This window comes from Schistocerca nitens, chromosome 3, assembly GCF_023898315.1.
Source record: "Schistocerca nitens isolate TAMUIC-IGC-003100 chromosome 3, iqSchNite1.1, whole genome shotgun sequence".
Taxonomy (NCBI): domain Eukaryota; kingdom Metazoa; phylum Arthropoda; class Insecta; order Orthoptera; family Acrididae; genus Schistocerca; species Schistocerca nitens.
The window spans coordinates 828,248,539-828,263,276 of NC_064616.1; the positions used below are offsets into that span (position 1 = coordinate 828,248,539).

The 14,738-nt window shown below is 38.7% G+C and overlaps 1 protein-coding gene across 3 annotated transcripts in view; it reads right to left on the reverse strand.

Moving 5' to 3' along the window:
- The window catches only part of LOC126248846 (plancitoxin-1), a 28,408-nt gene extending 20,603 nt beyond the window's left edge, over positions 1-7,805 (reverse strand). Inside the window, exons 1-2 of one of the 3 annotated variants that reach the window (XM_049950266.1) lie at positions 7,655-7,805; positions 3,352-3,538 (exon numbers count right to left, since the gene is read on the reverse strand). In XM_049950266.1, the coding sequence (XP_049806223.1) occupies positions 3,352-3,538; positions 7,655-7,764 (297 nt within the window). In that variant the 5' untranslated portion in view covers positions 7,765-7,805. Of the gene's footprint in view, positions 1-3,351; positions 3,539-7,512 lie in introns of all 3 variants that reach the window. The other 2 variants (XM_049950268.1, XM_049950267.1) reach the window with 2 other exon arrangements.
- Between the last annotated feature and the right edge of the window lie 6,933 nt (positions 7,806-14,738).

The window sequence follows — 14,738 nt, forward strand, 5'->3', positions numbered from 1 at the left end:
TCCACAGTTGACACAGATGGGAGTATTTGGATGCGGTGGACATCCACAATCTGGAAGTGCAGCGGGAAGACATATGGCCGAACTTCCAGCACTTAAGCACCGCATCAGGGGAGGAATATATATGGCTTGACATCACTGGGGTAGACCATCACCTGGACCTTCTCAGACAATGTGTCACCCTTGAAGGCCAAGATGAAGGCATCGGTGGTAACCTGGTTATCCCTCGGACCCCGATGGACGAGCCGGACGAAATGAGCACCTTGCCGCTCTAAATTGGTGTGCAGCTCGTCGTCAGACTGCAAAAGAAGGTCCCCGTGGAATATAATACCATGGACCATATCTAAACTCTTATGATGCGTGATGGTAACAGAAACATACCCCAACTTGCCACAAGCGAGTAATGCCCACGACTGGGCAGAGGATGCCGTTTTTATCAAAACTGACCCAGAGCGCATTTTGGACAAGCCCTCCACCTCCCCAAACTTGTCCTCCAAATGCTCCACAAGAAACTAAGACTTCACGGACATTAAAGATTCCCCATCAACTCTCGTACATATGAGGTACCAGGGTGGGGCTTCACTGCCATCCTTAACCTGGCGTTTCTCCCATGGTGTGTGGCCAGAGAGGGGAATGACTTGGGGTCATATTTCTTAGCATTAAAGTTAGACTTCGCCCACTTAGAGACTGCTGGTGGCAGACCACCAGCAAGAGATGACGTACTACGCTTCATGGCGTGTCATCCGCCCCAATGCCACCCACTCCGACTCTCCGACCAGGGGCCCTCCCCATGGGCGCTACCCAGCCACAGCAAAGATAACCTGGCAGGATGGCCATTGCCGGGAGTCCCGATGCCCCAGTGTGACGGGCATCTACTCGTTGACATACATGGGGAGTTAGCAGCACAGGCATCAGCAGAGCGATCCCTGTGTTGTCAGGGGGCTACAACCAACAGGATACATGGCAGGCCCACCACAACAGACTGGCTACTGTGCTGGGTATGAGGTACAAAGAAGTCCATGGTCATCATAGGCACAGAAAGTGACACTGCATAGTACATGGTGGAAAGTGCACCCAGAAAGGTGTCCTTGCCCAAGAGATGGAAAATTGCAGGACTGCAATGCGATGACCAGAAAATGGGCTAAAGAACTCAATTCACGATGGACACAATGCACCATGAAAGGTGCTCTTCCCCAATTGGCTTGCTCTTCGGGAAAATATTGAAAAATGGAGGTCAAACCCTACAGGGGACCATCACATAAAGGCCCAAATGTGAGAGACTCCTTTTAATCACCTCTTACGACAGACAGGAATACCTCGGGCCTATTCTTAACCCCGGACTCGCAGGGGTGTACAGGTACTGGTTTCTGTAATTATGCCTCAGGCTCGTTTCTTTTTTAACGTCCCTTATATATATACATTGAGAGTGAGTTACATATTAATGAGTAATCCTTGTGAATTCCACATAAACTTTTCCTACAACAAAATGCAACCATCACATGACCTCAGAATTTTCAAAATACAAATATCATGAGTTTCAACTTTGGAGGTACTTTTTTGCACTGTTGATTAATATATTACTAACTTTGACAGAACTATTAGGGAGCTCCAGTCTTCCATTTTTGCGAATTCACTAGCTATTTTTGTTCCTAATGTAATTTCCTTGACATAAATTGTGCATAAATTTTGAACAATGCTCTATTGCAAACCTCTGTCCAAAAGTAACATTTAATACTATATTGCTTTAATTAGGGAAAGATCGAGTATGCTGTCATCTAAGAAATGTCACATTTCATTACTTTTATATTTCTAGTCCCACATATTCATGGCATTCGTATTCAGCATATTTATCTGTTTGGAATACTTTTAGATATATTTCACAATGCTGTTACTTATTTTTTGCAAGGCTTAAAAGTAAAATAGCATAAGTGACAGTGCATTATTTTATTGCAAAAATATAAATATACTGATATGAACTTTAGCATACTATGTGCTCATCATTATCTATTGCACCTAATTTTCATTGTTTCACTATTAATTTTGTTTCTAATCTAATATAGCCTTTTGATACCTCTCTGTCAGATGTGGCATCATTTTGATACAATGTAACATTGCCATTGTGGAGGATTAAAGTGGTCAAAGAATTGTTGAAAAGGTTCTTGATCTGCATATGGATCACAGAACACAATAAATGATGACCAATGGCAGTATAAATGTATGTTTACAAGTACACTTGTACCTTCTCTTCAAGACAGGTCAATACGATTTTATGGCACTGAATCATTGTCAGTACAGTATTGAACCAAATGTTAATGTTATTTCAGCATCATTTTTTATCATACATTTACAGTAGCATGTATGAGCACAGAGACCTGAAAATGGTCATAATTTATTTTATTCTATGACACAAGACCAAAAAAAGAATCATTCCAGCAATTCCCTGATTGTTGCCACCCTCCACAGTGACTATGTTTGTTTTTCAATGTTTCTTAGCAAACAGAAAATCACTTTCATGCAAGCCAGAAACTCTTCAACAGGTAAGGTCCATTTTCGAAACTGCTGTCAAAACAGAAGCTATTTTCCACTGGTGGACTTTAATTTGCAAGTGTATGCTGGCATTATGTTCACTGAGTATACATGTGGTAAACAATGGTTCACATTGATAACAAGCTATTCTAATGCAGTGTATCTATAGCATCTGCAAATTTTTGACAAGTCACTTTTCTCTTTAATATTAATGATGCACATTGTATACTCTCAACAGTTCTATCTGCTCAGATGTGATACACTGACACCACATTTATATATGCGCAGTTCACAAACCCTGCAGTTCCATAAACACAGCTATATTTCATTCAAAGCTGGTGAAAAGTTTCAACAACAACAACCACCATGATATTAAACCTTTTTCTCCATGAAAGCATCAACTGAAGTGTGTATAGGTGGCCACTAACATGGGCAATGTTATCGCACCATGATTTTGTTTTAAGATTTATTTATTTTGTATAATAATTAAATTCTGTCGGATTAACGTACAATTTAAAGTTAGTCTGGAAAACAAAAATATGTTCATAAACAAAAGAAAATTATTTTTGCTGTAATCTTCAGAAATTACACAGACTATTGTCCATTATGTCAGTTCACAACATGAGACATATTACACGAACTAATGACTGTCGACATTTAACACAGAAAACTGTAATGACAACATAATTGGATTCTGCAAAAATGAGTGGCACTCCATAAGGTAGTCTTTCAAATAATATTATTTTCATACTGCAATGAATTGAAGTTCTGATATTTTGACTGTATGAAATTAACTTACAGAGAAAATGCTATAGTAACAGGTCTTACTTGATTTAAACATGACTCATACAGCTGACTCATTGTCCTGCCAGGCAGTGAATCAGTGCTGTTGACTGATTTTGAGGATAAAACCCACCCTTTGCTTGCATTGGATGTCATGTATAGATATGCAAGGCCATTTCTAATTAACACATTGTCTGAAGCTTTTATCTTTGGCAGCTTATAAATGACGTACCTGTTGACAAAAGTACATAATCACAATACAGAAAAATTTTATATGGAAAAAGCATTTCTCCCTGTGTATACTGCCTTTAAAAACTCTCACACTACTTAGACAAGACAGTTTATGTCACATAATTAAACAAAGGACACAGATAAGAATCTAATACACGGATTTCAATCCCCAGGTAATCTTTCCAGTGTATTGCACAATGTACTCCAGATGTCAGCTTCGTCCTGTGATTTAATGATGTTGTGGCATGAGACACTGTATGTGTGCAAACAGGAAGATAACAGAACACCCGTAATATATTTTGTGTATATATTATATGGGATATTTTTTTGGGGCAATTCACCCACAAGCAAAAGCTGTTTTATAACATGGAAGAGAACCATTAGAGCAATTGAAAATACAACGCACAGAAACTCTTGCAAACCCCTTTTCAAAGCACTCCCAATACTACCACTGCCATGCCTGTACATTCTTGAGATAATTACTTACATCAAGAAAATTTCAGAAGCTAAACACAACTTAGTATGTACAAATCAAGCAATCCACACATATGACATCAGGCAAAAATCAGACCTTCACAGTGAGTATGCAACCACAATTCAGACAAAAGCTTAACAATAAATTTCCCCATCACATCAAGAAAATAAAAGAAATACAAAAATTCAAAGTGGCTTTAAAAACATATTTGCAAGGCAGGCGCTATTAGACTGTAAATGAATATCTGTTGACATAAATTTGAATTATTTCCGTTTTTGTATTATGTATCCAAAATTGCTTTTGTGTCTATTGTACTATATGTTAGATTGTACTATTACTTTAATGTATTACTTTTCAATTATTTGTTGTCCTATATCATGTGCTTCAAATAATTTATGTTATGTAACATCCATTAAAAACTGTGTCCTTATGCACAAAGTAAGCTATATCACATATCAAAGATTTGAGAAATGGATGCTTAACAAAAAAAAAAAAAAAAAAAAAAAAAAAAAAAAAAAAAAAAAAAAGTAAATAAAGCAGTCTCCTTTGTAGACTGAGTGTGTTTTCCCATTTTGCTACCAGTGAATCAAAGTCTCTGCCTGCTTTACCTACAACAGAACCTATGAGATCATTACATTTCATATCCCTACAAATTGTTAATCTCTGGTATTTGTACGAGCTGACTGAATCCAATGGTGACCTACTGATACAGCAGTCACAGCATATTATGTTTTCACATTTTTTGAAGAGCATAACTTTACATATCTGAATAGTTAAATCAAGTACAGCTACGAAATCTGACCCAATATTTGTGTAGTTTTTTTCTGGCAGCATTTCGTTGTAATTAACTGCTTCATCTGTAAAAAGTCTGAGGCCACTATTAATATTCATTAAAGTACAACACAAACACTAAGGCTCCCGACACACTTCCCTGAGGCACAACTGCTGTTAATACTACACCTGTCATCGATTCGCTGACCAAAATAAATTGCCACGCCCTCCCTACCAAGCTATCTTCAATCTCGTCACAAATTCTGTTCAACAGACCCTACTCTATATAGTCATAGTTTTGTTACTAATCATCAGTTTGGCATCAAGTCACATGCTTTTCGAAGTCAAGAAATACTGCAGCAGCCTGACCACATTGATCCCTGGCTTTCAGGATGTCACGTGAGAAAAGTGCAAGTTGGGTTTCACGTGAGCAATGTTCTCAGAATCCGCACAGGTTAGTGCAGAGGTGATCACTGTGTTTGAGATATCTCTGTGAGTTTGAGCTCAGAACATGTTTTAGGATTCTGCAGTTGATACATAACAATGATATCAGACAATATTTTTTTAGATCACTACTACTACTACCTATCTTGTAGATGAGTGTGGTCTGTAGCACAGCCCTAGGTGTACGTTATGTTGGAAGGTAACAACCTGGTTGTGAGTTGGTAAAGCCAACAGATCTGAAAGTAGAAAATCTGGTTGTGCTAACAAATTGGCTGATAGTTAAGCCTAATGTTTAAATGTGTACCAAGCTGGAAGGGCAGTGGGGGAGGGGGTGGGGGGTAGCAATACATAATTTTGTGCTAAAGAAAACCTTAAAGTGGAGAAATGAATATCATTTTTCCTTCTGGTATTGTAATTATGCACATCATTGTTCCTTTTGAACTACAGTGGATCATTTACAACAAACTTCATGTGGGAATAAATATGCTGTGAAGCAGTAGTCAAGATGTCAACAAGATGATCATGGATGAGCATGGAATATTATTCTTACAGCACATTTGTGAGCAACGAAAACTTGTTCTTAAAGTCGAATTAACCCAAAACATTATTCCATACAACATTACTGAATGAAAAGTACACAAAATACGCCAACTTAACAATTTGTCTCCCCAAAATTTGCAATGATTAAGAGTTCGAGAATGTGTCTTTTTCCAGTTTAAGTTCTTATCAATATAGGCACATAAAAATTTGGAAGTTTCTATCCTACTTATTATTTTCTCACCAAGTGTTACACTTATCATTGGTGTAGTACACCTACATGTGCAGCACGGAATATTTGTGTCTTTTTTTTAAACTGAGAGTGACACCAATCACAGAAAATCACTCGATAATACTTTTAAGAGCATTATTAACAATTTTTTCTGCTGCTTTATGTACGTTTGGATTGATTACAGTACTAATGTCATCCGCAAAAAGAACTAATTCTACTGGATGTACAATAGACAGAAGGTTGTTTACATTTATGAGAAACTGTAGTGGACCTAACAGACTCAGATGCTAAATTTAAACATACATAAAGATTTAGGTAAAAAGCTAACACATAAACAGTCAACATGTAACCATATTTTCAATACAAAAAACATTATCTTGTAAATAAAATGAAACATGATATAATCACAGCAAATTACTAGAAATAAGATTCGCTGCACATGGATATAACTACATTAAACAGTAAACTCCGTAAATGTGTGACAGACTGCACATACGATCTACAGTTTTAATGCTTGTAACAATCATTCCTATGCCACCTAAAACTGAGGCTGTTCTATAGTAAGAAAGTAGATGATCGACAGTAAAGAGTACTGTGCAAAAACGAGTAGATATTGAACACAGCATACTGGTTAATTCCATTATTGGGGCATGACAGTATACTCTATAGAGTACTGAACTGTTGCAGCAGCAAGAGATCACTGGCAATGTTACACTGGGTCTTTGGATAACACCGGCAGATGGAAAAGGGCAGACAGGAAGATAACGTGGATTAACCGAAGCATTCAACACTCCTTTGCCAACTCAGCACCAAACTGTCGACCTCTGACCTAGCCTGTACTTCAGGCTATACTACAGATCAGACTGTCATCACAATTTATGTTCCAAGAACTAACCCAGACACAAATAAAATATTGACAGTGTTCTGTTCTCATTTTGCCTGTGCATGTATGAAACACACCATCCATATATTTCAGGATGAGGCCGACATTCAGTATCAGCAGGTTCAGTTGACCCGAGAAATGGAGCAAAACTTCAGCCTGATGAAGGAAATGTACTGTGTTTTTACAAAGGAGCCATTCTGGCATTAACCTTAAATCCTTAGGCAAACCGTAGAGAATCTACATGTGGATGTCTGGATGGGGATTTTTTTTTTCATCCCACTCCTGCTGATGGCTAGTCTAGTGTGAAACACTGTGTTGCCTCATTCAGCAAGTACCAATCCCAGACGATGTCTGTGAATCCAAAGCCATCAGTGTCGTATGGCACTTTTACAGTAGTCTTCGAGCTAAGCCATGCGACAATGTCTTCACAAAAGAACATAATGATCGCGCCACCGTTAGCCTGGTCGTTAAACTCAGTTTCTTTCACGTTCTTACACAAAACATTAGTGAAATAGACACGGCATCTCGTTCTGTCTAGTTTTTTCAAATAAAATTATTTGGTGCGGAAAATTTAAATGAACTTCCAATCAGAATTTAGTGTGCCAATTAATTTAACTTTCAGCTCTTACATACTCTTATCAGTTTCAAAACTTTCAAATCAATAAATTCAAAACTTAAACATGTAATGTAGAGTTTCACCGCGCCTGTGACTCAGACACCACTGGCAAAAGGGTGACTTTCCTAGTGTTCCGTTACATTTTCCCACAAATCTCACCAGTCAACTGCATTATTTTCTTCATCAACACACCGCACTGATTCTTGGTAACAATCTGACATCACCACACTCAATGCCAAAATAAAAATATACAAGTCAACCACAAACATTGTTTTTTTTTTTAAATTTGACAGTTCGTTCCAGTATTCGTATTTAATCGACATTAGTACGACATTCAATCGATACTATTCCCAGCCATCGACTTTTTATTTACTTACTCATCCTTCGAACGTTATTTAGAGCGGTATTGGATACGTCAATGTATATTTTAAGGTACAGGGTAAATTAGAGTTTGAAAATTCATAGTACTGTACAATTCTGCGAAATTAGCTCCTGTGTCTGGACCCTGACGTGCATTTACAGCTCGGGATTATGGAGCGAGGCGAGCACAGGCATAAATCTCAGTGATTTTTGCGTGGCGCGCGCAACACCAAATCAGCTTGCCGTTTATAACGAACAACTTTCATTGAAAGGATATAAAAGCACACTGAGGTTAACGCATTTTCAAAAGAAAGGTATTCTATTATGTATATTATATGACATGGTTGTTCTCTGCTGGTGACCTGATTCCAACTTAAGATCATTTTTTACTGTTATAATTCTAAGTTCTTTAAAAGAAAGAACTTATCGCTTTTGCGTCAAGCTTCCCATTATATTATACACTTCAGCTTCTCTTTTTTCCAATTTTATTTTCGCTGCTCCTACTGTCATAATGCTAATTCACAGTGATGCCTTGTTTTGGAATGTACGTTCCGGAAAATGGGTTAGAAAAGGTGTGTAGTACCACACTGTACAAATACATCTATGAAAACTCCTGAGAAGTTGTCTTTGTGTGTTGCAGGGAATGAGAAGATGGATAAAATGTGGTTGCACTGTACTGGTAAATTGCCATCATGTCGACGCACACGTTCACTAACCTAATTAATGTGTTGCACTGTGAAATTAACATTAACTTACCTCCCAGGTATGCTCTCCCACTGTTACAATGAAGTATGACGTCATTCAACAAAATTAAACTACTAGTAAAAATTGTCATTTTCCCAACTACATCTCAATTATTCGGTAGCTCAGTTGTTATAGTGGTAGACGGTCGAGTTTTATAAGATGACGTCCCCCTTGTCCGATCCATCGAACAGGAAGACGTGATGGAGATGCGTACGGCGAAGTGGGCTGGAAGTCACGACCGAACGTTTTTGGTATGTCCTTCATGATTTCCTGTTTACTGAAACGCCCTGTCTCAGACAAACTGCAAAACACTGACGCAAACATTGATTACTGTGGTTCTTGTCAGTGGGGATAGGTCTCCTGATACTATCTTGCTGTCTGCCGCCTGTTGCCATTTCCCTTTCCGTAAATAAACACCTTATCGGCAAGCTCTCAATTCGAATATGGAACCACTGTGTACAATGCTTTATAACATCAACTACAAGGTGAATCAGGAATAGAAGTGCATCGGACACAGCACTACAATTACTGTGGTAGGAGAGGGCGCTAGGGCGTGACATAGAAGGAACAGTACCGCCCTCTAGGAGGAAACCATGCATACTGTAACTGTGGCTGCATGGTACAGCGCATATTCCCAGTTCTTGTTTACCCTATTTTCGTATTTCGTGTAAAGCTATTAAAAATACATTACCCTTACAGGATTCCAAGACATGACCTACTTATCTGTAGGGACATACACTATCCATTGCGCTACTGAACGCGTGCTACGAACAGTTCCTCTGCTGAGTGTCTTCTACAGAAGAAATCAGCACGAAGTTTTGGTAAGAATAATTTTATTGTGCTTTGGGTCGTAGTTCGTGACGGATAGTCGACACTCCAGTTACAATATACGGACTCATTTGAAAAATTTCTACAGCTCCTTACTTTTGAGCGAGTTTAATGATGTTGCAAAGAGCAGAGACCATTGTTGAAATGGGTGGGGTATGAGCGCATCAACCGAGGCTTCCACAATCAGCGTTCACAAAATTCCCTTCTATTGTTACTTCAAAATTGTAATTGCGTTTTCCATCATTAAGTGGATAAATTGTTTGCCAAAAAAGGTACGTAAAAACATCGTTACTTCGGCTAACGCTCCTACAACACATGGATAGCTTCGTCGTATTCCTAGCCTGTGGCGTCACTAGAACGTCAGCCAATAGCAGAGAATTTTCAATCACATGACCAAGTCTTGATATTTAATGATTTTTAAGCTTTTATTACACAAAAATAAGAGATATTTTGTGAGAACATTGATCGTAAATGCTATTTAAATGCTATAATCAGTCAGAATAACAGGAAACCGAATCATATCTTTAACACAGGAAAATAGCCTATTAATTCAAAGCCCTAACCACTGGTTCCATCGGTGTGTTAGATGTCCCTTCGCATTGTCACCCATGGAGAGTGCTATAAGACCTTAGGACGGCAGTAGATATGTTTAATTACTTGGCCGTAATACACCAGGAACGGCTTGGTGGAGGCCTCCAGTTGTCTCTCGTGCGAAACAATAGATATCTGTCACTACTGACCGCACAAAGAGGGGGGCCGAGTGTGGCGTCACTCGAATGCTACTATCAGCGACGTCCCCAGCTGGAACAGCGTGTGGCTGACGATGGGTGTAACCTCCCTCCAGGAGGTGGGCAATTCCCTGCTCCAGCAGCGGCTCTCTCGTGACTCAGGCCAGGCTGCCCTGTCCCATGGTCGAACAGCGGATTCTGTACTGCATTCCGGAATGTCGCTCCAGTTGTCACATGCTCGTGGTGTAGGCTGTGATACCGAGACGAGAATATTTTAGTACACCAACGGCTGAGTACTTGTACCCTCCAGACTATGTTTAGGGTGTAAGGCACGTACTCTTGACACTTCCATATCGGCAAGCGAGGAAAGACATCTGTCTTTCCTCTAGCACATTGTAGCATCATTTATTGCTATACCATACCCAGCTGCCTCTGCTTCACAATGTCTGTCAGCCGTGTTTTGCTTCGCAACGCATAACATTCTTTCCTGCCTGCAGCTGACTCCGTTTCAACTCACTTTCACTCTGGCGTATTTTTTCATCTACATCGACACTCTGCAAATCACACTTAAGTGCCTGGCATAGGGTTCATCGAACCACCTTTACAATAATTCTCTATTATTCCAATCCTGAACAGTGCACAGAAAAAAACGAACACCTACATTTTTCTGTGAGAGCTCTGATTTCTCTTATTTTATTACGATGGTCGTTTCTCCCTATGTAGGTCGGTCTCAACAAAATATTTTCACATTCGGAGGAGAAAGTTGCCGATTGAAATTTTGTGAGAAGTAACGCCTTTATTTTAATGATGTCCACCCAAAATCCCATACCATGTCAGCGACACTCTCTCACCCTACTCCGTGATAATACAAAACATACTGCTCTTATTTGAACTTTCTCTATGTACTCCATTAATCCTATCTTGTGAGGATCTCACACCATGCAGCAGTACTCCGAAAGAGGACGGACAAGCATGGTGTGGGCAGTGTGTCTAGTAGATCTGTTACAATCTCTGAATGTTCTGCCAATAAAACACAGTCTTTCGTTTGTCTTCCCCGCAACATTTTCTATGTGTTCTTTCCAATTTAAGTTGTTTGTAATTGTAATACCTAGGGGGGTGAGGGGGGGGGCAGCTGCGCCGGGAGGTAGAATTAAGGCGGCAGATAATTTTGGGAGGGTTTTTTTTCTTAGGAAGAAATTCTTAGGAAGCTCCTTAATGTTGCATTCATACTGTTGTGGCTATCTATCAGTTCTTTGGAATAAAATGTGCAGCTTAAAATGCGATACATACAGTACTAAATATTTAAAAATGCTCGAGCAATCCTCACTGGACCACTTCATATGGATTGGCTCAGGGATCAATCCCTTATAGTTACTGCAACACAACCACAACAGAGAAGGACGTAAACAAATTACTCAGAGACAGTAAATGTTCAGTATTGATTATATATTTTTTGCTTTCAGGTGAAACCGAAAATGGCCCGAGTGCAAAGGTAATAGACGACACTGTGAAGGGATGTGAAACACTACTTCCTGGAATATCAGCTAGTGTTCAGCAAAAGGATTAAACTTCTGAGTTTCAGTTTGATCGTTAGGATCCTGGTACATGGCTGAAGAGGTTTTCTGACTTTGAAAGATGTAACATTATGAAAATGACAGCAGAAAACGAACGTGATCCTGACAACAGTAGGAGCTATCGAGAAGGTCGCAATTGAAGTAAAGATTGGTGTCTAAATCAGTTAAAAAGACCATAACTAGGTTATAGTGAGAGCAAAAACGCTTTATATTGTATTCCCTGCAGATTATCTTGTCACTTAGTTTCAGATTCGGAGTCAAAATCATTCTTAGCTAAAGAGGAAGGGATTGTTAATTGGAAAAAAGCTTAGTGAAAATGAAAACTCACCAAACCATAAATTCTTCTCGCAGGAGGAGAGGCATTGATAAAGAGCTGCAAGACCAGATAAAAAAAGAGGAATCTCAGTGGAGAGCAGTGTTGCACTGTAATATTGATGCTGTCGTTTTCATAGCAAAGCAAGGAAATCCGTTTAGAGGAACAAAAGAAGTTGGTGATCCACAGAGTGGGAAATTTCTAAATACCATTGATCTTATATCACACTATAGTGTCCCCCTTCGTCTCCATATTCAGCGCCACAAGAAAGAGCAGATTAGCTATTTTTCCAAACATATACAAATGAGTTCCTGGACTTGATTGCCGACAAAATAAGACATGACAGAATTCAAGATATTTTAGATGCTACATACTTTTCATTGATGTTTGACTGCACTCCAGATATCAGCCACAATGAGCAGATGACTCAAGTAGTTCGCTATGTCAAGGCAAATGACTCAGACGTTGTGGAAAGTTTTGTTGACTTTTTTATAGTTACAGACGAAACAGGAGAAGGTATTAGTCAAGAAATACTTAAAAAATTGGAAACAGATGGGTTGAACATTAAATACTGCAGAGGTCAGTCTTATGACAATATGGCAAACATGGTTGGAAAGTACAAAGGGGTCCAAGCAAGAATACTTAAGAAGACTAAACTGGCCTATTTTGTCTATTTAAAAAAAAAAGAGAAAACTCAAATTTATCACCTTAACTTGTTTCTGGTATGCAATATTGAAAAAAAAATAGATCATGTTAATCAGTTTCTGCAAAGAGAAATCCTTACAATTGATAAAACTGTTCCAAACATTCAAGGCCTTTTGAACTTTCTGAAAACTTCCAGAGACCCTTGTACCTCTGAAGCTATTTCTGAGGCCAAAAGTGCTAGCAGAAGATAATGAGGTATCAATGGTATTCTCAGAAAAAAGAACCAGAAGAAACAAAAAAATATGACCGATGAGCTTTGTGAGGATGAAGTATCCAAACATTCATAGAAATATTTGTTCAGGGCGTCCCTGTTAGAAATAATTGACAGAGTGATAATGGAGCTGATTACCCGGTTTACTGCACTGGAGAACATTAGTGCAAAATTTAGTTTTCTATGTGGTGTCCCAATTCAAGAAATAGAAGTGGAGAACTTAAAGGTCAAAGCAGTAGAACTGTCTGATACCTACAAAGAAGATCTAAACAAGGAAGAATTTATTTTTGAAATTGAAAGTTTCAAACATCAAGCCTAGGTAATAGAGAGAGACTTGCAAAATGCCATTGCTTCATCCACATTAAGTTTAATTTATAAAAATAAATTGGTAGAGGGGTATCCCAAAATTACTATAGCCTTAAGAATATTCCTTGCCATACCAGTTTCTGTTTCCTCTGGAGAAAGAAGTTTCAACAAGCTGAAACTAATTAAAACTGATTTTAGGAGCGTGACTGTTCAACAAAGATTAACAAATCTCAGTATAATCTCCACAGAGCACAAATGAGCTGCTTCCATAAACTATGATGATATCATAAACGTTTCTGCAGCCAAAAAACCGAAATTTTAAATTGATCATTATATGAGATTTATGGTATATTTTTGTATATTTTAAAATTGTTTATATTTGTTTTCTTTGACCTTAATTCATTCAATAAAATAAGTTAATGTTGACAGATACCGACATTTATATCGAAATATATTTACCCAGATTACTCTAAAATTTTTTTGATCTTTATGAGTGGGAGTGAGAAAAGGGGTAGCAAATTTAAGCTTGCCCCCCTTCGTAAAATTCCTAGATCCAGCCCTGTAACAATCCCTTCGTTAGTTCTATGTCCTCTGCACTAAAATTATCTATATAAACAGGTACCTCCTTTTCACCCTTTATTTCTTGTACAAGTAAAATACCTCTTTTAATTAAGCAACCCATCTAATCTAATACTTCATTCTCTTCTAACGATTCTACCACACATAAAATCCCTACTGGCAAACTATAATCAACAGTGACCCAAAAGTGATTTCGCAGCAACCTTAGATACACAATAGTGCAAATCAAGTCTCAGTGTAGTCGTTCACGGTTTAATTAGTTCATCTTCCGCAACATCGCTACACTGGCAGTGACTCCACCTAAGTGAAACATTTTTCTGTCTAGTTCCACCCTATGTTGTCAAAGTCCGATTATTGCACACTGCTGATATGAGAAATATAATCCTAGAATCATGTTTTAGCCATCACTCATGTGTGGCACAATCCTTACACATTGTTTAAATTGAACCATATCCAGGCAAGAGTTTATGTCCATCGATCCTGATGATGTGACATCTTTATCCCTCACTCCACTCAATCTGTACTGTGGTGGGTACCATAGCTCAAATTTCACCAGATCACTACTGGCGACCGACACATCTGCCCCTGTGTCCAACAATATCCTGCAACCCTTTTTTCCTGCTATTCCTCTTATCGCACAATCCACCTCTGCATACGATTTCATAGTATCCAATTTTACTGGGAATGACCGTAGGTGGACCTGGGATTCCCATTCCATTGGCGTTTCACATATTATTTTTCCCTGGTCCTTTACTTCTAAAACCAGTACTTCCTCTTACTTTATTCACATCACCCTGGGGCTAGCGACACTGCCTCCTCACAAGCCCCATTTGGCCACACCAGAAACAATTTATATGAGCTGCAATCACTGTCCAATCTCCTCACACTCTATAGC